General features: G+C 44.1%; 1 protein-coding gene across 2 annotated transcripts in view; it reads right to left on the reverse strand.

Moving 5' to 3' along the window:
• The window catches only part of LOC120794578 (lymphocyte-specific protein 1-like), a 32,310-nt gene extending 9,769 nt beyond the window's left edge, over positions 1 to 22,541 (reverse strand). Inside the window, exons 1-13 of one of the 2 annotated variants that reach the window (XM_040135765.1) lie at positions 22,307 to 22,541; positions 13,621 to 13,761; positions 9,746 to 10,001; positions 8,512 to 8,648; positions 8,076 to 8,325; positions 6,216 to 6,344; positions 4,794 to 4,817; positions 4,598 to 4,639; positions 3,855 to 3,886; positions 3,363 to 3,447; positions 2,747 to 2,887; positions 1,944 to 2,042; positions 222 to 327 (exon numbers count right to left, since the gene is read on the reverse strand). In XM_040135765.1, coding sequence (XP_039991699.1) covers positions 222 to 327; positions 1,944 to 2,042; positions 2,747 to 2,887; positions 3,363 to 3,447; positions 3,855 to 3,886; positions 4,598 to 4,639; positions 4,794 to 4,817; positions 6,216 to 6,344; positions 8,076 to 8,325; positions 8,512 to 8,648; positions 9,746 to 10,001; positions 13,621 to 13,761; positions 22,307 to 22,365 — 1,501 coding nt within the window. In that variant the 5' untranslated portion in view covers positions 22,366 to 22,541. The remainder of the gene's footprint in view (positions 1 to 221; positions 328 to 1,943; positions 2,043 to 2,746; positions 2,888 to 3,362; positions 3,448 to 3,854; positions 3,887 to 4,597; positions 4,640 to 4,793; positions 4,818 to 6,215; positions 6,345 to 8,075; positions 8,326 to 8,511; positions 8,649 to 9,745; positions 10,002 to 13,620; positions 13,762 to 22,306) is intronic. The other variant, XM_040135774.1, reaches the window with a different exon arrangement.
• Between the last annotated feature and the right edge of the window lie 3,365 nt (positions 22,542 to 25,906).

The raw sequence follows: 25,906 nt of genomic DNA on the forward strand, positions 1-25,906 counted from the left end.
TATTGATTTAGAGTTAGTAAGAAAATAATCATGTAAGTACATGTAAACTTAGTAATAATTACAATAAAATGTATTTGTATTCCACGTTTTTGAAAGAAATGCAAAACATACAACACATTAAAAAAAATAAAAATTGATCTAATAATTTCACAGCTGGAAAACATTATTTCCGTCTTCCATTGTTTCCCTACAGAGTTGAGGTTGAGGGGTTTTTCTCTTACCTGACTGAGAGATCCCGTCTTCACCGCAGCCGCTGTCGACAGAAACCTTCTCATACTTGCCGTGACCGGTCACCACAAATTTGTACCTTTTACCGGAGGAGCTCTCCTGAAATTCGGTTGATAAGACAGTATTCTTAACAGACAAGTTCACAGACACTTTGAGTATGATTCTGCTTTTCACTCATCTCCTCCAAAATCTTTGGAGTTTTTTTTCCATCGTTTCCAGCTTTGGTATCTTAGCGGATATTTGATATTTGTTCCCCTTATATTCGTGGTAAACTTTTGCAATATCTGCCAAAAAGTAACAACTTTCTTCCAATAAATAAAAGATCTGAGGTTTAACGCCAAAACTTTATAAAATAGATTTTTGATTTCAGCTTAATTTTAAAGACAGAAGCTAAAGGACTCTGACTGATTTATCAGTTATATGCTTGTGGATCATCAAAATGAGGCTACGTCTACTTGTGATCCCACATCACAGGTTAGGGTGTTACGAGTTGTCAGTAGTTCAACTCAAGAGAGGTTTTTCCTTCTTAGGGATTTTTACAGGCCTAATCATTTTGTTCCCCCTACGAGACCCAACACAAACCATAGCGGGTCACATTTCATCCTCACATTTTTGCAAAATCTGAATATTTTTTCATGGTCTAAAAATTCTCCAATGAAAATACTGTGAGGAGGGAAAAAAAATCACACTTTGCCCGAACTGATCATAAAATACCTCCACACCGAGGCCTTAGCTGGTGACAGCGGGGTCACAAATAGACACTGCCTCATTGTAAGGGGGTCACGAGCCAAAAAGGTCAGAAACCATCCGGGGGTCCCGCTCCCACACCGGGAACCACAGACTGAAATCCCACAGACTTAAATGACTGCGGATGAAGGAACAATTGCAGAATCACTCATTTAAGCTGTTGACTTTCGGTATAAAAAAGTTAAAAAAAAAAAAAAAGTGGAGTCTTTCTTGTGGTCACAAAGTAAAAAGTAAAAAGTTTAGTGTTTAACAAAATACCCTTGAGCCAGTATCTGAACCTGTGGTGCTCACTTACTGCAGGCCACTGTGGGAAAAACACTGTTGGATAAAAAGAGTAGTTCACCAGCGCCCGTCACCAGATTTTGATGTGAATGCGTAACTTCCCATCCCTCCCAGACGGCAACGTGTCCCCAAGATTCTCCCATCCTTTTTTCTTGTTTAAAACCCCGCCGCGTTTAATTTCCTGCAAATACAACAATATACAAGACTGCCATCTCTGCTTTGAGAGATCCCAGTGTGAATGAACTGTGGGAGTGCCGCTCCTGCCCACAGGGGGGCAGGCTTTCACCGGGCGTTTGTCAGAGCGGAGCTGTGCTGGTTTACACCAAGTGAAGAGAGGCCGGGGCGTGGTCGCACCAAGCCAGAGAGGAATAGTGTGGCCTGAAAAAGAGCCATGAAAATAGCCCGAGAATTCCCTGACATACAGTAAAGACCGAGAAACTTATCAGACACGTTGAAGGGAAAAGCCCCTGAGAAGAGAAATAATTGACAGAAATGAACAGTTATTGTGAATCTCACGTCGCGGAATTGAAACTTGGTGGAAAAAAGGTCGACGCAAGGGGAAAAATGTTTTGCGCATCTTGCCAGACGCGTGCGGCGACACAGCAGGTAATGTATGACAGCAATGGCACATTTTCAAACAGGTATTTGGGGGGTAATTTAGGATCAGGTGGTAAATCCTGACTTACTGCTGGTTTGGAGGGTGAGCTGCACCTGCTCCCATCCTCACTTCCTCTCACCCACTGATTGATGAGATCAGCCACACCGACTTTTAAACCGTCCGCATCCTGAGACAGAAATGAAGACATGGTCGCTTTTGAAAAAACAGATACCCGGTTTCATGCGTCTCCGAAAATGCCACCTACATCTACCTTGTGTAGAATGAAGAAATTAAACTTTTTTAATTCTATATGGGACGGGTGGTGCCCTACGTAGGCCTTACAAGGACAACCACGCCTCCCTTTGACACCAGCTTTCAGCTGAGTCAGATTGGTGGGAGGGGGAAATACAGTAAAGATCAGCCTCACACCAATCTGTATTTGCTTTTGTGTGTTCATTTTCCTCCCAAACACAGATTTGTGGAGGTGTGTGTGTGTGTTTTTTTTTTTTTTTTTCCAAATGAGCCGAGCTATTCCACACTGTAAAAAAAAGACGAAGCCGAGACAACTCAAAATTTTAAGGCAACAAACGTCGTAGAAATGTGGAATTAGTCAGTCACTCAGTTAGTGTAAGACTAGCTCCGAGCGACTACTCCTTATGTTTTCGTCATTAGCCGCATGCTGACCCGACGTGGTTGGACGGCGCGTTTGCCGGTCTCCTCTGAGATGACGCGTGAGATGGCCGGGAGCCCAACAGGAGGCTCATCAAACATTACGCTACACACCTCCTCAGTAGAAATGAGAAGAAGGGGCAGTAGTTACTTATCAGGCGGGATGTGAAAAGTTAGATCACGTGACTGGCAAAGTTGACTTCATCAGTTAACATGCTTAACCTTAGAGGCTGTGACGGAGATGGCGTTTTGGTTCCAGGCCTCTCCAGCCTCGAACAGGTTCTTCTTGGAGGCGACAGGTTCAGTGGGACTCGTCAGGTCTGTGAGAACCGGAACGCCTGACCTGCCCTCCTTCGAGGAGACCTGTAAAAAAACGAAGTGAGATTCAGTAAAGCTCAGATGTAACATTGTGATAGTTTGATGCACAGAATTTGAGGCATTTCCTCACCGAAGGTCAGAATTAAGCGCTGGGCCCTTCACACCCATGCTTTGGCCTGAACCTGGGTACAGAAGATCTGGGCCGTGTCCGAAATCACATCCTTTTCAAGTGACTACACCAAAACACAAGTCTCCTCTCTGGTCATGGCTAATTTATTGGGAGAATTTGGCCAGTAGTGGGGAGGTATGTTTTTTTAAGAGCCGGGGAGAAGAAACAGGCCTGCAAGAGTTGCTCATATGATCTTAAAGAGGAAAAATGCACTTGGCAGTGTTGTGGAAGAACTGTCAGGGTGTACCAAAAAAAAAAACCCAAAATCCCCAAATACCTGCTCATTGCTTAATCAATGAAAAGGAAAATTCCCATTCCCATAAAGAAGTGGGTGCCTCAAAGGGGTTTTACCTCGAGCGCGTGTGTGTACTGCTCCAGTTTCTTGTCAATCTTGGAAACGGCAACGGGCGGCAGCGTCTTCTTTATGCTGTTGGTGCTTTAGAAGAATGGATAAACGATCGGATCAGTCCTGGTGAAAGTACAGTACATTTCTTCATATTTTTTTTCGACGCACATGACCCAAATACACCAGAGGGCAAGTTTGGAAACAACAAGTCCCGCTTCTTCCCCGTGGGTCGTCTGTTTAGGGAGAAATCAGATTTTACTCGAAACTGCGCTGCACTGAGGTTTTGCTCCTGCAGACCGCGCTGGATTTTTATCCCTGTGTGGCACTGGAGGCCGGCAGACTCCCAACGGCTGAGCCAAGCTCATAGAAGCAGCAACAGCAGATTTCTGCCGGGTCTGGTTTGCCGCAGCAGTCACTGAGGGTGACTGTCCCGATGCATTATCAGACTGCTCAGTCATGCTTTTAAATCTGTCTATCGAACGTAAACACAGACTCACCTTTTCCTCAGAGACTCGGTTCTCTCTATGATCTGAGGGAAGAATGAAGACAGTCGGTGGTTAAAACTCACACTTGGGACAAGACCTACATTAACGCTGACTTTTTTTTATTGAGGCAGGCTGCAGTTCAGACTTACACACTGACAAAACGTGGTTATTAGTACCAAATAAAAACTGATTTTTTTTCCTTTTTTTCCATAGAGCATATGTTTCTGCTTTGCAGAAACATTTGTTTCTTTACTGACTGGTTTTGGGTGGTTTGACAGAACCCCTCAAATCTGGAACGAACACGGACTAAATTGAAAGGAGCTGTTCAAGGAAGAGACTGTGTCTGTTCATTTGACTGGATTTTAAAAGACATGAGGAAGGAAAAGACAATAGAGAATAACAGAGGCAAAGGATTGGCTAGTAGTAGGGACCTGTAACCTCGAATGGATTATGAAAAAATGGACCCCTGGGCAAGGCCCCCCACCCCTCCTATATAGGACACCCAGACTTATTAAGACACAAAATGATTACAAACATATATTTGTTTTGCATCTCTTTGTTGATGTTTTGTGTCTTTTAACTGAACTCTCTGAAAATATCTACAGTGACATCAAACAGAGACCCGGGCCCAGGGCGCAGAGAGGTCAGGGGCCCCCTGGTGGGCCTGTTCGGTCGTTTATCCACGCCTGCAACCTTCGTACTCTTTAGGCAGCTGCTGACCTCCGACCCCGACCGTGGTCTATGGCTGTACTCACCGTGCATTTACCGTCTGTTGAGACTCTGCTGTTGACTTCATCCTGTAAAGAGAAGCGTGTGCTGAGTGACTGATTACTGCAGGCTCCAGCAGCCCGGACCTGCCCAGTTGAAGTGACCGTCAGTGCAACCGCTTACACGCGGCATGTTTTCTCCCGTTTCAAACGTGAAGTCAGCTGACACGTGCACGCTACTTACCGGGTAGAACTGTATGAGGAGTTTCTGGTGGGACAGCAGGGAGCATGAAAGACACAGATCGAGAGAAAATTATTTTACCACGAGCAGGTCATCACGGGTTATTGGGAAATGCAGCTTTACAGGGAAGCTCCTTCAGATTCTCCGTGGACGTTACCATCGATCTAAACAGTGACAAACATTCAGTCCAAAAACGTCTCCTCCCTCAACCTCCAAGCTTCGCTTCACTAAAATCGAATGGGTTTTTTTCCCCCGACATTATTTAATTTAAATAGGTTTGTTAAAAAAAAGGAAAATATAGACATCAGATCAGCATATGGTATCTGCATCTGTCTACTTCATCGGTATCTACATCAGTCACTCATTACATATTATGTCACTCCACCAATTACTAGACAGCAAAAGTAATAAGTTACATTACTCGTCTCATTACGTGCGTTGCTCGTCACAGCTGTGCCACAGGTGCCGTTACAACACACTCCAAATCCTCCACATCCCCACGTCACATGTTTTGCATTAAACACATGTAGAAACAGAAAATAAAAAAAAAAATAAATAAATAAAAAAATCGTAATCCCTCACACTCTCATCACTGAAAAACACAGTCACACTACTGTAACGTGTCACTGGCCAGAAGATGGGAATCTTATTTCAACCGCTGAATTCTTGGTGCAGATCAGCTTCATCAGCAAAGAAGAGCGAACTTCTCTCAACTGAGCCGATCTGGTCTATTTCCAATCCCCGTTGTTGAATCCTGCCGCAAAGTGGCGGCTTCGATTCAGGGAGACTGACACAAAACCCGATGTTTTCTGGAAACCTCTATCTTTAGTTTTGTGTGTTCGTGTGTGAGTGTAATATGGCCCTTTTTTTTTTGGAGCAGGTCTCCTCCTGAACTTCCCTCAGCTTGGTGGCCTGCAGCCTCCCCCTGACCAGTAGCTCATTTTGGACAGTTGCACACATAGCCCCTGTATTTTACCTGTAGCCCCACCAGCCTTTTTTCCCCCCACAGTTTCATTGTTTCCTACATAAAATGTTTCATTCCTTTTTTATCAATTTGAATCTTTTAGTTACTAATCGACTTAACGTTTAATAAAGTTTAACTATCTTCAGCCTCGGAAACCTTGTCTCTGTTAGTTCCTACTCTGTGTTTTATTCGTTCGAAATATCACTGTCTGAGATGGTTTAATGCCCGAAACCTGGTCACGGAAAAATTGTCCTTTAGTTTGGAGTTAAAAAAAAAAAATTGACAATACCACTGGTGGTGACACAGAGGCTGCCAGTTCATCTCCACTACAGTCACTTTTGGTTACTTTAGACTTACTGATACCGTTTTTAAAAAAAAAAAAAAAAACATATAGTACCTTTCATTCATATTTGAATCAGGAACACTTTACTGTACGGATTGCTTTTGGTTTTACGAGATACCTTGAATGTTGGGCTCATGGGGCCGTAGCAGTTCAACGGCTCCTCGCCTTCGCTGCTGCTGCTGCAGAGAGGACCTGCAGATCCTCTGCTCACCTCCTCGCTCCTCCGGTCTCCGCTTTTCACCGATCTCTAGGACCAACCAATCACACAAATGTCAACCGCTTCGTGGGCAGGGATGTGATCAGACCTGATCAGAAAGTGAGAGCGGGTTTTGAGGCATCAGTCATTTAGTGCTGGTCCAGATTTTCAGTGCCATTCCATAGTGAAGTTCCTTTCATTAATTCAAACGTGGTCACAGGACTGGGTTTTGAAACTATTCAAGCACTGTTATTATTATATAATCTCAAGAACAGTTTCCCCCTATATTTGTTCTTTCTCTCTCTTACATTAGGATTTAAACTTTTCAACCTTGTTCACACTTTTCCCCATTCTGTGTTATTTGGTGGAAAAGACTAATAAATCACCGGCAAATTGCTGGTGCTAAATGTTGGAATTTGTTACAACATCTTACATGTGGGCCAAAGCAGCTTTATTTTCTTTTATTACTTTCAGATTTGGAGCCAGATTCTTCAAACCTTGAGTTTTTATTTATTTATTTATTTTTTTAATAAGCATGCATGTGTTTGATTAAGTATTCTATACAACACTTGGAACATTTTTTGAGTTATATCAGCACACTGCTGCTTAGTAGCAGAGGTGTTTTAATGAATAACAAAAGTCAAAAGTTCTGAATCTCAAATACTTGCACTTTTTAACACCCAACTGTGTGAAAGTGTTGGACGAAACTCACAACATATGTTTCAGAGATTCGGTCACGCGGGTAAAAATGTAAAGTTCATTCTTATGATGGCACTTGGGTGAGGACATGTGGACGCCAAAGGTGCCCTGTGGAGTTCTTGACTAGTGGTAGCACTGTGAAGCAATGTTTTTACAAGTGGGTCGCACATTGGCACCATACACAATGGCTGCACTGCCAATGGTTTCACATTATTCCACTGATCTGCAGGTTGCGGCAACGCGCCAAGGAACACAGCAACGCGCCAGAAAAGGTACCAAAGGAGAAGATTGCAAGTTAGTAAAAACTGATATAAACAAAGCAGGTTTCAAATATTATGAATGTTTTATGAAGAAGGAAATTGATTCAACATGTTTGCTTAGAAGGAAACTTCAAAGGGCACGTTTAATATCAAAAATGTTTATCTGCTTCGGAGTCTGAATGTGCTAAACACATTTCATGGCAATTTGCTCAAAAGATCATGAGAAGTCTTCTGAGCAGAACCGATAATTTGGCCTGAGAATAACACTAAACACTTGCATATGGAGTGTGAAAAAAGGAAAGAGTTCCTCCTCAGGGGAGAATGAATGTGCTCAGTAAATTTTAGGGAGATTTCCCCATTAGATTTTGTTGCGTCTGGTGCATAAGTAAAAATTGCGTTGCGACTGTGGTGCTAGAGGAAGAGTCATCTGGTCAGCAAAAACATTATGATTCAACCTCTGGTGACCATGACTATCTACAGCGCAATTCATGGAAATCAGGCCGTTGCTTTTCAATAATACTTCGTCACTGGGCTAAAATGTTGGGCTATCGGAAATTCTGACCCGAGAAAAAGTCGGGGAATTTCCATTAATGATTGGGAGTCATCCTCCGGTGACCACCGGTACCCACAGCAAGTTTCATGACAATCTGGGTGGTAGTTTGAAACATATTTTGGTGTGGACTAAGATGATGGACCATAGAAACACCAACCAACTTACAAATGTTGTCTTTAGGGCTCTTTACTGGTGGGGCAAGAAATACAGGTGGTAGTAGTAGTATGTAGAGGCAGTAGTAGTAGTAATAGTAAAAGTTAGAAAGCCAACCTTGTCTGACATCTTGTGCTCTTCCTCCTCCTCCTCCTCCTCCCTGTGTTTCTGCTCCCTCCTGAGGCGGAGGACTTCCCTCTCTTCATGTGTGAAGCTCAGTTCCTCTTCCTCTGGGTCGTCTCCATCTCCGGGGCTCTGTCGGGTGTCTGCTGACCTCCACTCCTTTTGCAAAGTGGGCTGCACCTCTTCCTCCTCTTCCTTCAGCACCTCCTTCTCCACCTCCCCATCCACCCTGCCGGCCCCTCCGCTGTGGAGGAGATGACTGAAGTGGTTAATAACGTGAAAATGTCACCGATCAGATCCAAGGACGCAAACACAGCATACACTGAACCGAGAGAAAAACTCTAATTGTGAGACAACAGCTAGGGTTTAATAAAAACATGTTGCCTAAGAAAGGGGGGAGATAAAACCAGACAGTGAGTGGAAAACACACCGTGGCCTCATCGTGCCTGCCGCCAAGTAGGACGTCCTGTCTGCTGGTTGGCCTGTAGCCTGCTGCAGTCTGGTGTCCTGTGGCAGAAAGACCGACGAGCTATATGACGTCCTGACTTCCTTTTTGTTGCTGGACACCTGAAATAAGCCAAAAGCGAAGCAGGTTAACGTGTTTTTCTACAGCGATGACGATCCCTGTCCAGATGTACAGGAACGTATGAGAGGCAAACAGGAGTTGCGCAGTATTCTGCAGATTAACTTCAGCCACAGGTTCAAACCTTGAAAAACTGAGTTTGGAAAGTCTGTTTCCAGATGCACTGCCACAGCTCCATGGAATCATTTACAACAGAGTTTCAAGCTCGGTCCTGTTTCAGAGCGGTCATTCAGGGCAGGGTTAGCTGCACATTTTTTGGTGATGACCCCTTCCAATAAAACAGTGATGCTGTTGGTTAACACATTTGCTCAGTTTATTATCTCTTCCCTTATTATCTGTTAGTGTTATTTTAGTTATCTTGTTTGTTACAGTGTAAACTCAGCACACTTGTAAACCGGGGCTCTTGGTCTTTAACGTATTCTTTCTGAGTGTAAAAAGTAAAAGGTGATAAAAAAGGTTGAAGTACTTGCAGATCATTTTAACTGTAGTCCCGATCACTGCCTTCACTTTCACACTGAATATTTAAACAACATTAAGTGTCTACAGCCACGCTAGCAGCTCTTTGAGGCTGTACTTCGGCACAACGATGAAATTAAAACAAAACCTTGACCCGATGATCACGCTGGCTGAAAAGTTAAGGGCTCACCAACGTTATTACGGTTCATCCTGAGGGGAACCTGAACGCCTGTACCAAAGTTATTTCAGTCCGACCCACTGACCAACATTACCATCCCTAAAGCTATGCCACTGGCATGCCTAAAATGTAGAAATAACCTGCTAATACAGCAGAGTAAATTACAGTTACATCTATGATCATTATATCGTTACTTGTCCCTGGTGGTTTAGTCCAGTAAACCTAGTCCAGTAACAATGTATTGCCGCATGTCAGGAAAAGGTTTCACTGGATCGCATTTTATTCTCGTCGGGAAACCAACTGGGATAGCCAAATTTGTGAATTTGAATAAGGTGTTGATTTAACATGAACATCTTGAGACTTGCCAAGGCATCACACACATCCAGAGACACACACCCTCATTCGAAAGCCCCAGTACTGACAGTGTTGATCCGCTAGGCTTTGTACCTTCCCTGGAGTTCTTGTTGAAGCCTCTTGGGATCTGCTGCTTCTGTCAGGCTCCCGCGCCCCCTCTTCATCCGCCTGCTGTTTCGCCTCTTCAGGCCCCGGTTTACACTGTGGTGCTGAGGGTGTCTGCTCCCTGGCCTTGCAGTCATCCTGCCCCTCCTGCTCGTTGCGGTTCTCCAACCTGTGACTCCAGTCGCCGAAGCCCTCGTCCTCCTCCAGAACCAAGCAGCACCTGGGCTTCAGCTCCTCGTCCAACCTGAGGAACAAGTGGAGAACAGTCACCTCAGGGGACTGACTGAATCTAGCTCCTGGCTAGAAGTAGTGGGATCCAAAGCCGTCTTCCTGAGATGGGATGAACCCTCCCATTGAACGTCTGAATCCCGGTAGACACATAAAAAACTGAGAGAACTAAGCATGCAAACTACTGCACTGTGCTGCTGCGTGACACACACCAGAGGAAATGAAGACCATATGTAGTTTACGTGTATGTTGGGTTTGACTGCAGCTCGTTAATAGTTTGGTTAAAAAAAAAAAAAAAAATCAAGAATATCTAAGATTTTAAAGCGTTTTTAAAATTAGACGTATGGTCTAAACATTGTCCTCAAAATTTATAAAATACATGTATTCTAAATACCGGTGGTTCATAGTGTGATCAAGACTTAATACATTTCTATATTCTGGTTGTAGGAAGAGTCGGGGAAGAAGTGCTCAGAACTCATATCATAGTAATAGATGTGTTGCTACACGTAAAGGTCCTGCATTCAAATTTTTACTTAAGTAAAAGTACAAAAGTAATTACCATCGAAACACACTTAAAGTACCAAAACTAGAGTACTCAATAATGTGTATTACTGGATTATAATTATGATGCATTAATGTGTTCATCACTTTAATGTTGCAGGTAAAGGTGGAGCTAACTTTAATCATTCTATATACTGCTGGGTAACTTGTGAATTTCCTCCTGGGTATCAATATAGTCTTTTCTTGACCTATGATAATAAGTAGAATTAAATGGAAACACTAAGGTAAAGTACATGTACCTTAAAACTGTACTTAACTAGAGCACTTGAGTAAATGTACTTAGTTACTCTGTCGATTTTGTTCTTCTTAATGGCTTTTGATTACTTGTATTCTGACTCATCCCGGGATTTAGGTTAAAAAAAAATCAAGAATATCTAAGATTTTAAAGCATTTTTAAAATTAGACGTATGGTCTAAACATTGTCCTCAAAATTTATAAAATACATGTATTCTAAATACCGGTGGTTCATAGTGTGATGAAGACTTAATACATTTCTATATTCTGGTTGTAGGAAGAGTCGGGGAAGAAGTGCTCAGAACTCATATCATAGTAATAGAAATGTTGTTACATGTAAAGGTCCTGCATTCAAATTTTTACTTAAGTAAAAGTACAAAAGTAATTACCATCGAAACACACTTAAAGTACCAAAACTAGAGTACTCAATAATGTGTATTACTGGATTATAATTATGATGCATTAATGTGTTCATCACTTTAATGTTGCAGGTAAAGGTGGAGCTAACTTTAATCACTCTATATACTGCTGGGTAACTTGTGAATTTTCTCCTGGGTATCAATAAAAGTCTTTTCTTGACCTATGATAATAAGTAGAATTAAATGGAAACACTAAGGTAAAGTACATGTACCTTAAAACTGTACTTAACTAGAGCACTTGAGTAAATGTACTTAGTTACTCTGTCGATTTTGTTCTTCTTAATGGCTTTTGATTACTTGTATTCTGACTCATCCCGGGATTTAGGTTAAAAAAAAAATGCATGTTTATATGAACTGTGACGACAGGTTGGACTGTTACGAACATCTGTGGCTTTTGAAGCACGTTTACTTTTGTCCAGCTCACTTCTTACCAGGCTTCACCATTTGCCCAAATTTTTCTTCTCTGGCTTCAGAGAAGAAAAGAAAAAACAAAAAACTTAAGCATAGATGTCTTTCTTTTTTTTTTCTTCCCTGTCTATTGTCTACAGTCCTCTGGTTGAAGAGGATGGCAGACAGGGCCTGCAGCTTCCGGCTCCATGGCAACCAAGACGGTAACCATGGAAGGGCCAAACAGAGGGGCACAGCTGCCTCCTGTTTCAAGTCAGCTCACAGTTTACAGTATTATCAGTCCCGTTTGCTTGTCAATCGCCTAGTTAGCAGGGTGTCACAAAAAAAATACACATTTCAGTGCAATTCGGTGGGACATGAGGCCACAATTTTTTGGCGTGGATGGTATCGCCAGGCAGCCATTCATGAGTAGTTTTGCGTTTTGGCAAACACCTTCTGAGACGTGAGGCAGAGGAGAAGAAAAAGAAAATCCTGGATTTTCTTTTTGGTTCAACGTGAATCTTTCAGCCAAACGCGCCTCACACAAAATTCACCCTCTTAAGCAAGTTTGGTCTATAAAATGCCTGAGCCCCCAAAATGTTTACATTTTTCTATTTAATATGCAACAACAGATTTATCAACCAGAATTAACAGACTGAGGCTGAAGATGGTCTGGCTATCAAACCATCTCAAATGGCTCCTGCACTGATATTCTGACCACTGGTCTTGGTGATTTGAGTCCCCAACCTTAACCGGTTTGTCGAAGCGTCACTGTCAGCCTGCTGCAGAACTAGCAGTCATGTCGGTAGTGTTCAAATCTCCAGCCAGGAGCAACCCTGAAGCTAATGACCGAACCAGTGAGCAGGGCAGTATCCGATGAGTGAACTGCACTTCCCTTCACGGTGCCGTAAACACGTCCGCGTCAGCGGCACACAGTCTCAGGTGGCGAGGACATTTCCCCCTGAGAGACGTCCTCTAAGCGTCGCACTGCTGACCAGACAGCCGGAAAACTGGTGGTGCGGCAGCTTTCCTCAGCTCCTTCACCTGCAGCATCACTGGGCAAGAGCAAGTCTTTTCCCCTGTAATCAGCACTGCAGCTGATGGAGAACCAGCCCGGACATGTGGGACGGTTCACATCCGACCTGTGATCTAAACGCAAACAAATGTTTCGCCCCCACCACCAGAATTCCACAAGCAGGACTCGGGGCTCAGGTCTATCAGCCCCAAAAGGAGAAAATCAAGCATTGCTGGAGAACGACAGGCAACCCGGCGAATCAAATTTTCTTCTCAATGGCTTCGTACTGATCTATAAAGCTTTGATAGATGATTTATTAGTCATTAGTAACAACTCGTAAACAGACTTGTGGATGAACAGCGGCTCACCAGAAAGATCAGTACCTGGGACATCTTGCATGGGCATCCCTGTGGATGGAATCTTTGTTTTGTACGATTATTTTATTTTTTCTTTCACTTTTCGAACAGTTACAGCGTAACGTTAATGATGTTCAGCGTGAATTTCTCCCTAGGTTTGAGGAAAGGTGGTGCGTGGATGTTTGGCACAAACCTAAATTATGGAAATACTCGCTCCAGCTTAGAGGGTTTTTGTGAAGCAAAATAAAAATTAAAAAAAAGTCATAGTTATGTGTCAGGTGAAAAGACTTTGTTCTGTGATTCCATTGAGATTGAAGATTAAGTTCATCTCATGTTTTATTATGTCACAAAACCTGAATAAAACCTGCATAATGCTGCCATGCTCCCTCTTCTCTTTTACTTTGGGAGAAATAAAGATAAAAAAAAACACTTTTAGACACTTTGCTTTAGTTTTGTGCAGTTTTCCGTATAGTTTTATTTGCTACAAGTGAAAAATGTACAAGAAAATAGGTAGATGGAAACTTATTTCTAGTTCGAAGCATCTATGAATCACCTGTATCCCTTTGAGTGAGACTGTCGCGAATCTACATCACAACAAGCTTTTTCAGCTCTGTTTTCTAGTCTGGATCTGTGAGACAGCTGTAAAGGCCGCGTCGCACTCACCCGGCGTTGTGCGTGAGGCCGCTGTGATGGGGGGGCGCTGGCCAGGAGGGGCCCCCCTCTCCCCTCTGCCTCTCCCTGGCCCTCCTCCTTCGCTCCCGCTCCACCTCCTCAGCGTCCTCCTGGCTCCGCTGGGCCGTCACCCTGCAGTCGGCGTGGACACCAACAGGCCGTCAGCACACACTCTCACACCCTCGAAAAACAGCCTATGGGGGCTCGGTCAACATCCCGGAGTCTCCAGCAGCCCCAAAACATTCCCCGAAAAAACCCCTGTATGTGAAAGGCTAGCGGCAGTACCAGAGAAGCGGCACTCGATCACTTGAAAAGCTGGCGGGCCGCTCTGCTGCTGAAGACACATCGACATACTGTTCCTCCACACCGAACGGGGAAAGCCATTTCCTCATGCTGCTGGCGTTGTGCATGACGGCAGTGTCAGGTTGACACAGGAAAGAAACAAACACAAACTGTCGCCCCAAAGACGGAAGCACTCTATTTTCGAAACAGCACTAAATGCCGTGGCATTAAAGGCGCTGTACGTAAGCTTTTGCTGTCGCTACATAGCCGGCGTTAGCATCAACAGCCGTTAACTTACTAGAGGAAATCTTGGGAGTTCTGCATCAAACTTCCTTCTTTCACTCTCAAAGAGTTGTCCACAGCGGTGGAAAGCAGCGCCCAGTGTTAGCTCTTGTTTAGCTTCTATTGCTATCACTTCTTTCCTTTTTCTGTAGCTAGCGTGCCAAGCAGCTAGCCCCGGCCCGGACCGTCCCGTCCCTTAATACCGCTGTGCGATTGTGAGTGGCCGTAGCGTCCAGCCTGCCCTCAGTCCAGCGTGAGAGGATGAAGAAGCGCGGATTCTAACCTCTCGTCTTGCAAACGCGACGACGGCTGAAGCTCCTGCTAGGTAAGCAGCTGTTAATGCTGACGTTGGTCGTGTAGAGAGACCAAAAACTTACACAAAGCACCTTTAAGATTTCTTTCAATCGGATCGTTGATTCATCGTACCATGAAAGACAGATCCAGACCGAAAGTACACAAAAGTTTGTGGACAGAGGGTCATATAACTCAGGTTGATTTAGGCCGATATAAGTCAAGAAAGGAAGATTTAAACCAATTTGTCACCCAGCTACGCATTATTCACATTTTCTACTTTTTATTTGTCCAGTACAACAGTGAAAAGCCTCTATGGAAAAGTTTATGTAGCCTATGAGGAATTTTCTCAGGTAAGTGGATTTAAAAATCAGAGGAAAAAATGACTTGGCCTTCTCTTTCATAAAAAGCTCATTCACTTCTTCTGTCTGATGGGTTTTAGTTTCCAGTGGGCAGGACTTGATAACAATAACTCTTTTTATTGTCCACGCACATCTGGTGGAGCTTGAGCCAGCTGCTGTGCTGTTTCACTTAAATTCAATCTCTGGAGAGAAACAAAGGGAGAGAAGGAGGAGGCGAAGAGATGGAGGAGGAGCAGGACGGAGGATGGAGAGAGGCTTTAATCCTGCAGACCTTATTGAAATGATTGTCCGAAATTTGGAATAACAAGAACTCTGGAAATGTTCAGTCAGCCGTCTGATTGTCTGTGAGTTTGAAATTGTCTGAAAACAATTTCTGAAAACAGAAACCGTTGTTGGACTTTGGTTGGGTACAAACAAGTTTTCCAAAGTGTTATGTCATTGTTTTAAAGGAAAATTCCCATTTATTTACAACTTGGATTCTCTTTTTTCTCTTTTTTTTTTAATCAGACATGATGACATTGTACAAGTTAATTGCTACGATCTGGGAACACAGCAACACTGCTGAAAGCACAGGACCTCAGACCGTTTTTAGACAAACCGTATTTAGAAGTAAGACAGAACTGAACAGGAAAATCCGTCACAACTTCTCGGCTCGGCTTTGACTTACTGTACTCGGCGTTAATACCAACATTTTTTGCGCACTCACTTTCCCTTTTACCTCTGAATGAAGTGATTTAGGACTTTTGGCTAAACTGCCTACAACCTGTGCTGTATAAATGATCTAGACTCTCGGCTCCTGGGACTTTGCTGGAGTGATTCCACCGTGTTCGCGGATATCAGCAATTTCTTTCTGCAGCACAGTCAAACCTACACCTAAATACATGTTTACTCCCAAAAAAAAGGCTTCTATGTGACAGTGTTCACTAAGGCGTACGTTTTGACAATGACGATCGTGGTTAGTTACCTTTATAACTGATATTTTATTTATTTTGCCCTTTTATAAGGGACAAACGAGGAAAACAGAAGTGGTACAACCCAAAAACAAAAAGGAAAAGGAAATGAAAAATGTTAACTAAGATGAATGTTTTGTAGTGTTTCTAACACTATATTGACTTTTTCTTCGTTTTGAAACATTACATGGACGACAAACATTTTATTACATAATCAATAGAGCTTGATAAATGGAAACAGAACAGAGAGCGAGGAAGAATGTTACTTCTAGTTAAGAACAGAACTCAAGCAACTGGAGTTAAAAGCACTGCACGGAGCAGCGTCCCTCTCGTTTCCGACCCCCACTCCTGCCCTTGTTCGTCTCCCGCCACTGTGATTGTCTGCCCCGTCCTGATTGGTTTCACCTGTGTCTCACCGTCTTGCCCTTCCCAGTGATTTAGTCTCTGTGTTCTCCTTCTCCTCTGCGCCAGTTCGTCAAACGTCCCTGGTGTCAAGCGTTCCGGCATTTCTCCTAGTGTTTAGTGCTCCTCGTTTTTCATTCATTACAGTTTACTCTGTTCTTCTGACTAACCTGTGTACCTCTTTTTTTCTCAACCCAGAGACTGTTTCCGAGTCGTGCCATCGAGTCCTCTTTGAGCATCTAGAGCATTGGTGTTGTGCGCCGTGACGCTGGGTCTGTCGAGAGGCCGATGCAAACGCACGCAATTTCCTATCAGACCGGATTTTACCGTACCGCTTTTCTAAAATTCTGTTGAGTTGGCTGAGAATAAGACCCTTAATTTGCATATACGTCGAACTCTTTTATCTTTGGCAGGCAACCATCTTTGTTTGGAGGTCTCACTCTGTTTTCTAAACCCCAGCTGTCTGGTAAAAGCAGCTCGTGAATTTAGTGATGATGAGAACACTGCGGCAACATCGTAGGACAAAAACAGGCCTAGAGCCTGAAGCTAGTTGGTCTTCATTAAAAGAATACGTCGTACATGCGGACCTTTCATCTTTGTACTGGCCAATTGCCGGTCAATTAAATGCGACGGCCTTCACCCAAGACTAGGATTCATTTTCCAAACATGTCAACCCTTTGCTTCATCAAACATTTTTATCCAGTAGATCATCGCAAAAAAGCATCTTTAATGTCCAAAAAGCAATTTAAAGCATGAAGGAATGATGAGAATGTCATGGGTTAAGGCTGCCGGTGAGGACACTGGCCATGAGCGGCTGTGAGTCAAACATGCCGCGGTCATTATAATGTGGGAAGGTGACCTACATAAGATTGTGTTCACTGGAGAAGTAGTAGGATCCATGCTGGCTGGAATCGGTCTTTAGTTTGCTGTAATACGATTTGATGTGTGACAGGAGTGTTTCAGCTTCTCGGGGGTTGGAGATCGGGTGTGTTTGACCGGACCTCATCACTGCTGTCTGAAATGCGGCAAGGGGAGGGAGTGTGAATGGTTGCACGGTTTAGCCTGGGGACTACAGATCTCGTGTACTTTGCAGTTTAAGTGAAATAAACCATCTCCCCAAAGCGTAACATGAGGTTTCTAGATCGGCCCCCAAACTCAAAGGGATCAGTGGGTGCTGGTTTTTCTCAAAGTACCTCACTACATAAGTAAGAGAGGTAAGTAAGAAGGACACATCAGTGAACAGTAGTTTGCTTTTATGCAACCATTTTATACTTAGACACTTCATGTGTCTTGGAATGATGGGACAGCCATCTGATCCAAAACTTCAGTTTTGCTCTCCAGTACTGTATCCATTAGGTACCCAGTATTTCCAAAAAATACTTGGAGTATAAATGCCAGCTATTACTCCCTTGTTCCCATAGTCTTGTACCTTATCTGTACAACAGAAAGACACTGTAAACCAGGTATCACTAAGTGTTAGAGTAAACACAACATGACGCATTAGAGATGTATTGAAATCTAAAATCTAAATGTAAATGCATCCGTCTCTCCGAGAGGGATTTTTTGATCCGAGGGTCGGTCTCCTGTGGTAACGACAGCTGAAGTGACATTGAAATCCCACCGAAATTTGCCGTTGTCCTCCCTGCCCGACCCTGCCTCCTTGAAACTGCAATCGTACGGCACCAGTTAAGGTGTGGTGACAAACGTCAGTCCCGCCTGGGTTGTGTTCACAGCCGATTCATTTTTTTCCCCCCAGTGAATGCAAACTTTTATGTACCGTGCAAAAGTCACAGGCAGGAGGTCAGGGTTCATGGAGGGCGAAGAAACCTGCAGGACTTTGACACTTCACTGGTTCACTTGTCGGTGAACATTTTACTGATAGGTCCAGCGTCAACATCTTGCATCTTGCCACATGTGTAATTAGAAACGCATCATTGTCATGTTAATAGAAAATGTAATTAACATTATAACATTCACGGCAAAATGAGATTTCCTTCACAACCTATTTACTGTTGCAAATAAGTTGTGTATAAACCTAATTTTGAGGAGACAGGCTCGTCCCGTCACAGATAAAGTGACTGGAAGAAAGCGGCTCAAACAATTTCCTGTAAGTACATACAGTCATACAGAAAGTCTGAAGTGCTGCTGTAGCATTTATCTGATCTCTGATCAGTGTAACTGTTGTGCATTGGAAAGTGCCCTGATCAAGCCCCTCTGAGGGCTTGTTGCACCTCTCCATCACATTGCCTGTAGTTTAAGTAACGTGCATATCCATTTGTATCTTTTGCATATGTGTAAATTTTAAAAAAAAAAGGAGTCAAATCAAAATCAAAATCAAACCACACTGCTGATTGCTCAATGCGGGCGAGGGAGCAGAGTGGGAGCCCCCTTTATCTCACGCTAATCGGTGGATGTAAGTCATCTTGTGTCTTTGTTTGTTGACGTCTAGTTGGTAGGAAAAGCGAGACAGATGCAGTCAGATTTGTGATACACTGTATAAACTAAGTTTAACGAAAGCGTTTTAGATCAAGTGCAGATTTGATCCAGATCTTAGACACTGGAAATGAAAAGGGAGGCCTATCGTTGTGTTGCTGTTGTGAGTAGGGACAATCTCTAAAACACTCCATGACGTCCCAGTGCTGAATAAGATTAGTGATAGATTAATTTAGAGAAACAGAATATTTCAGAAGTTTCAGAATATTTATGCAGAAAAACAGCTACAATGAGGAAAACATTGTAAATCTCGAACCCACAGCTGGAGCCGCAACCCTGTCTCCGGATTACATTTTCTATTAACAGAGAGAGGAAATGTTGTTAATTTATGTGTTTGGCAAGTCACAAATATGGTGATGCTTTCTCCAACCTTGACCAAAGCATTTTTGTCGCCTAAACGTAGCCACAGACGGGACTGAGAATGCGACACGCGGCCTCCGGTGTGACAGTCCTGCTCTCTGTGCGCCCACCTTCCATAAATACAACGGCCTCCCTCGTCTATCAGAGGCCGACGGGGGAAGCGTATCGCTTAACCGAAGTGGATGTGGATGAGGCACGTCTGCCCTGCTGCATTCACACAGTTACTGCTGCCGCAGCGTATTGTCTCCGCGGCGCAGTCTGGCGTGCGAGGTATCTCCGGGCTCTGCCGGGACCTTCAACCCGATGCTGTGAAGCATGAATGTGAAACGAGCAAATTACGGAGGAAATCTGTCTGATACGCATCACTTTTTCCAGCATTTACACAATGAGGCAATGGAGGCCTGGGGAAAGGCATTTTCTGTGTGTGTGTGTGTGTCTGTGTGTCTGCTCGGTGGTGGGGGGGGGGTGAGGACTTAGCCAGATGATGTCATGGCCATTAAGGAGGTTGCAGCTATAAAAGAAGCCATTGAAGTCAGAGCTTAGTGTCATTTTCAGTGAGGTCACACAGAAATGTTCCACCGATCGCCGAGGACACAACAACCTCACTGGGCCATGAGGGGCAGCAGTTGGGAGAGGGGTGCACATATGAAAAACAACGGCAGAAAGTAGGCTGCCGGGCCTACTAGAGGAGGGGAATCGTCCCAGACTGTGTTAAGTGCCCAGACGGGGCCAAGGGGCACCGAGCCGTAACAGGGTGCAACCTCGCGATATCAGGTGGCTCAACTGGAAAACGGGCCGTGGTGATGGATGACAGATGGCAGTAACGCGTATTCATGCACCCTGCGATTGACGCCGTCGTGTTGTAGGAATCGGGTCCCGGGACACTGACAGGTTGCTACTGGTACTTCAGTGTAGTTAGGAACAACTGGGCTTTTTCGACGAGAGGAGAAACGACTATACTAACTGTTTAAGTATATAAAGTATAATTGTAAATATTGGGCACCTACAGGACACAGTTCTGGGAAACAAGATTGAAGTTTGAAAATGTTTTTAGGTTCTCATTACACATGAAAGATTAGCCACGTTTGATCCAGGTTGTATGACCACGTGACTTTGTTATGTTGGAGTTTTTCCGGCTCAGATGACAAAATACAAACCTTTCATAGCCGCGCACTTGACAAGAGCGTGTTTCTCAACTTGTCTTTATTCCAAATCATACAATGAAGGAGCAAAGATGACGATACGTCCCTGTAGCAGTGACTTTCACAGATGGGCGAGCAAAGCCAGGGAACCAATAACCCCCCCCACACACACCCACACACACACACACTTTTTATGACAGTATTAGCTGCAAGGCTCTCTCACATTCAGGGCCTGTCCCGTCTCATGGTTTTGTGCTGCCTGTCTTTCCTCTGCTGAAACTCTCTCTCCTGCATCTCTCTGCGCTCCGTCCTGGCTGAAGAAGTATTAGGATTATATCAAATGTGCAGTATTGAGGAATAATATCTTAAAAAAATCAAATAAAATTCGCTTCTGTGGTAAAGTATAAAGTGTTTACCCTTAACTGACAATGACACACTCCAGGGACAATGCAGGATCTTGTATCTTCCTGCCTCAACGTTCTGTCTCAAGCTTCTCAAACTCACTGCCGATCTTGCACAGAAAAACCCTACAGCTTGATTAACAGAGAGGAAAAGACCTTAATAAGAGAACTAGAGAGCGGAACAGAATTAAAGGGCTTAGGTGTTATGGTAATTCATGGTTAACTGTAAAGCTTTCCTAACAAAGGGAGCTATTAAAAGCTGCTCCACGATACACACTAAACCCTCGTCGTCACACACCAAAGTGATTAGTAAGACAACTTAGACCGATTAGAGAAGATCAACCACAGTGCAATCTGCTCGTTTACTCACTGCTGCTACCTCTTAACGCTTAGGAAGGAAAGACGCATGTGTATAATAATGTAACAGCAAGAAGGTTCCGGGTTCTGGATTCTGGGTTCTGCTGGAGTTGGCAGGTTCTCCCCCTGCCTGCGTGGGTTTCCTCCGGCTTCCTACCGCAGTCCAGAGACACGCAGGTTAACTGGCAACTCTACGTTTCCCGTGTCTCCATATGTCGGCCCCTGTGATAGACTGGTGAACTCTCCGGGGTGTACCCCGCCTCCCACCTGGGAGGGGGGCTGGGATTGCCACCCCCCCCCAAAAGGATGAATGGTATAGCCAATGGATGGATGGAGGGAAAAGATAAGGCAAAGGTGACAGATCCAGGCTGGAGGTGAGGTGGGAAGAGCCTGTGAGAGGCTCAGTCGAAGCAACCTTCCCCACTCAGCCACTCCAGCCCCGAAACCTTAATATCTCCTGAATGAAACAGTTTTTTAAAATTACACCGTGCTTCCGTGAAAATTAACTGTTTTCGTGGCTTATTCAAATCATTTTACCCAAGTAAAAGTAGCAATAAAACACCTAAAAATACCCTCTTACAAGTAGAAGTCCGGTGTTCAAAATTTTACTCAAGTAAAAGTATAGAAGCAATAAGTATCAAAAGTAAAAGCACTCGTTTTGCAGAGTGGCCCTGTCAGTGTTACTTTATTATAATACTGGATCGTTATTATTGATGCATTAATATGTAAGTGGTACATTCATGTTGTAGTTGGTCGAGGTGGAGCAAATTTTAACTGCTTCGTCTACTCTTGGGTAGTTTAATCCATAACAATGCATCAAATCTATAAAGTGATCATATGTTTAAAGCGTGATATCTTAATCCTCCAGGTAACCTGTGACCAGGGGCCACCTGAGAAATAAAACTCAAAAAGCCGAGTAAAAAGAACAGAGTTCCTTCTCAAATGTAGTGGGATAAAAGTCGAGAGCAGCAGAAAAATGAAAATGCTCAGGTAAAGCACAAGTCTCTCAGAGCTGCACTTACGTAGAGTACTTGAGTAAATGTGCTTAGTTACTTTCCACTGCTGGTAAAAAGGAAAAGTTAAAAGAAGGGGGACACTAAAGTAAAAGGCAAATATTTTGTATCGCAGCAGTACTTAAGTAAATGTAGTTAGTTTCCACCTCTGGTTTATTCCTGTTTTCTTATTTGATGATTTGATGCATGAAATCTTTAAATTACATTCTGCTTTATTCCTGATATTCCCTCAAAATGGATCAAGTACCACAGAACACACCTTTAGCAAAGTGCTAAATTTATCCTGCAGGTACGAGTAAGAAAGTAAACAAACAGAAGCGTTAAAAAGTGTTTTCCTCTCACCTGATGAGGTTCTGCAGCAGCTGTCTGCTGGAGCTCCTTCTTCTGATGGACTCCGACATGGTGGACTGGGCTGCTCCCGGTCTGCGGTCCTGGGTCCTGGGTCCTGGGTCCTAGGTCCTGGTTCTGGCCGTTGTGTATAGCCTCGGCTCCCGCTCCTGGATCTGATCTCGGTTCTGTTTCTGGAGTCTTGGACCTTTCGTACAGCTGTTCTCTTTTTCTTCTTGTTCTGTCTCTGTAGCTCATATCAGCCCCCCCCCCTCTCTCTCTCTCTCTCTCTCTCTCTCTCTCTCTCTGTGTGTGTGTGTGTGTTAGTCGCAGCTCTCTCCTCCCTCCATGTGGTTTTCATTGAAGCATTTTGACCCCCCCCCAAGCAACCACCCACCCACCCCCCCCTCACCCTAACAGGGGTCATGTGACTCTCCCCAGGGGGAGAGTAAGATGATATCATAACGGTGGATCGGTAACCTTATCAGATGCGTGCATATTGTGAGGGGAGTGTCAGGCTGTGCACTGTAGTGCTGCGTGTTGAATGTTACAGGTGAGATCGTTTTGTTTTTTTTCCTGATCCGTTCCCAGTAGCAGCGGAAACACCTGGCGATGTGTCCGAGTCAGTCAGTGGAGACGGTGAATAACCGTGAATGAGAGTCATGAAAAACTCCCTCCCTCCCTTCTGTGTTCGTCTCTTCGACATTAATGTTCCAGGTGATGACTTAAACTCTTCGTTGTCCGGCGTCGCCAGGTTTGGATGAAAGAAAGCAGCAACAAATCGGGGCCTGGAACTCAGGCCAAAGGTCATTAAAGCGGCCCAGTTTTTAATTTTGATACAGGACAGAGTTTTTGTATTTATACTCTACATACACGCAGCTAAAACCAATGCAGTCGAATCCAACAGTCCTGCAATAAATCCTCCATCATGGTTTGTGTTGAAACCGTTTCGGGAAGGTGTTGATCATTCGAAAGAAAGATGCGGTCTGTCGATCCGCATTTCGGTCCATCGCCGGGCGTTCCCCTTGCTTTGTCCGCCGCGCTCTAATCAGCGAGGGTGGGCTGAACGACTGACGCGCACCTGTTGTGCGACGGCGTACGATTCAACCTTCAGAGTGATCACACGGCGGAATCAGCACCTCTTTAACACAGTTTGAACAAAAGCAAAAGTAAATTATAACCCTCAGGAAGGTGGATTTATTGCAGGACTTTCGCATTAGACTGCACTGGTTTTAACTACTGACAACTGATTCCTCTCAGCATGAACTGAGCATGAAGGGGAAAAAAAGAGAGAAAATCACAATTACAGTAATGAAAAGTTTATAAGAGAGCTCATAAAATATAATAAAAGTCTTTTAGATAATGCTACATTAAATGTTAAACGTTTTTTCTCGTGTGATGGAATGATAATTTGGAAAAGTTTAATTTGAAGTAAATTAGAAGTAATAGTTATAGGTTTTTATTAATAATGAGAAGTTTCGGCTTAGTTGTAATCAGCTGAATTGACATTTGGTTTGGACGATCACTCGTTGCTACCGCTTGGATGCGAGAGTGGCAAATTTATTGGAACATACCTGTACGTCTTGGTTGGTGGAAACCCACCAAATGCTTTGAAAAGTAGCCCAAATTATCACAGTCTGCACATAATATCGTTTTGTTTTTTTACCCTTCCAGTTAAATAGAAAGCTGGTGGGAAACCACCTCGTCTGGCAGCACTGGTGGTGTTTTTATATTTACTTTGAAAGGCAGGAAGCAAGGGGAACAAAACAGCAACCCAGGCTAACTTTTTTTTCACGCCAAAACAATCCGCCAAGAAACGCAGGCTCATATGTACAGTAGATGTTCGGAGCGCCCTGCAGAGTGGGCCTGCCTGGCGGCCGTGGGCTAATGAGCTGAGCGCTAGCGACGAGAACCTACCGCGTAGAGAGAGAATCACTCAGTTACGACTCCGTAAGTTGTTCGGTATGTTGAACGACCACTGCAGGAAAAACGGGGCTCGACTCCACCAAAATCTTAAGGATCACAACTTTTGCTTTTTAGGGAACTTTTATGGTTTATATCGGATAGTGTTATAAAGTGTGCAAAAAAGGTTTAGGTGAGGATGCTTTAGCAGGTAATGTCATGAATAGTTTTTATTTATTAATTATCTTGATAAATAAGTTTATCAGTTAACTTGAAGTACCTGAAAGTTTTTCACAGTTCTTTACAAACGTGTTAATTTTGAAGGAATTACTAAAAGAATCATCAGAAATGACCGTATAGGACAAACGGAGTCCAAGTCGAGCTTGTGCCCTCTGTCTTTATGGTAACTTTATGGACGGCGGGGTCTGGTAAAGACAAAATTAAAATGAAAACATCATCTTGGAGAGAGTGCAGATAATGCTGTTGGCATAAAAAACATAATCAACGCAGCAGATAACAGATAACTGAGAGGAAGCCGTTGCCTCTGCTCCGGCCGTGTGAAACTCAGACGCGAGCGGCAGCCTGAGAACGAAGCTGGAGGAATAATGAGCGTGGTGGATCTGGTTACTGTTCAGCAGGTTATGAATAAGAAATGGCAGCTCAGAACAGGAGCAGCTGCTGGAGGCGACGAGCCGATCTGCTCCTTCCGGCTCCAAATACTGAGGCCCATCGCTGTCAGAGCACCGGGGCTCAAATCTACCGCACCACCCGGCCTGTTAGTTTGCCTGCTTGTTTGTTTGTTTGTTTGTTGTTCGCTTGTTCATTTCTGTTTAGACACTTGAGATAAGAGGCTCGGCTTCTGAACACAAAGACAGAAGTGGAACTTTTCTCTTTAAAAACTCTCTCCGTCTACCAGTCCAACACACGCAGATGTGCATTAGGTCAGCCAGGCATTTCCAGCCAACACTGATTTACACACGCGCACGCACGCACACACACACACACAGCTTCGCCCACCCCCGAAATCCCACGGGAGCTCGAAACACTCACAAACACTCCACAAAACGGTCGCCAGGGCAACACTCCCACAGCACTTAACAGAGTCTGACTGTTGAGACAGCTCGGTATGAGGCTGATGGTGACGCCACCCCGAACGCCAACTCCAACACTTTCTCCATTGTTTTCCCCGAAGGAGGAGTTTTAGTGTTTAGTTCGGAGAATTATGAAAACACAACACACACTGTGGTGCAACTGCCCCGTGAAAACCTCGATTTTCAGGCTAACGTGAGTCGAGGGATACTCCCCTCAGCTCTCCGTTGACTGATTATCAATATACACTGTGTCAGTTTCACGTGACGGTCACGGCAGCTCACGGATTTTCCATCTGTTGATGTACAGAACTGTGCGAGGGCTTTAGGCGACTTGTAGGGAGGCGTCTGATCGGTCCCAAATTCATTCTACAGCATGAGACAAGGAGCCCAGACGTAGAGCCAGAGTCATAAAGAACTTCCTTCGGGGACAAGGGAAACAAGGAGTCCAAAAACAGATGGTCTGGCCCCCGCGGAGGCCTGATCTCAGCATCATACCAGTCAGTCTGGGACCGCATAAAGAGACAGGAGACACTGAGACGGACTAAATCCACAGAAGAAATGTGGGAAGTTCTCCAACACGCTTGGAACAACCCACCTGCCAAGGACCTTGAAAAACCTGTGT

This window comes from Xiphias gladius, chromosome 1 (assembly GCF_016859285.1).
Source record: "Xiphias gladius isolate SHS-SW01 ecotype Sanya breed wild chromosome 1, ASM1685928v1, whole genome shotgun sequence".
NCBI lineage: Eukaryota > Metazoa > Chordata > Actinopteri > Istiophoriformes > Xiphiidae > Xiphias > Xiphias gladius.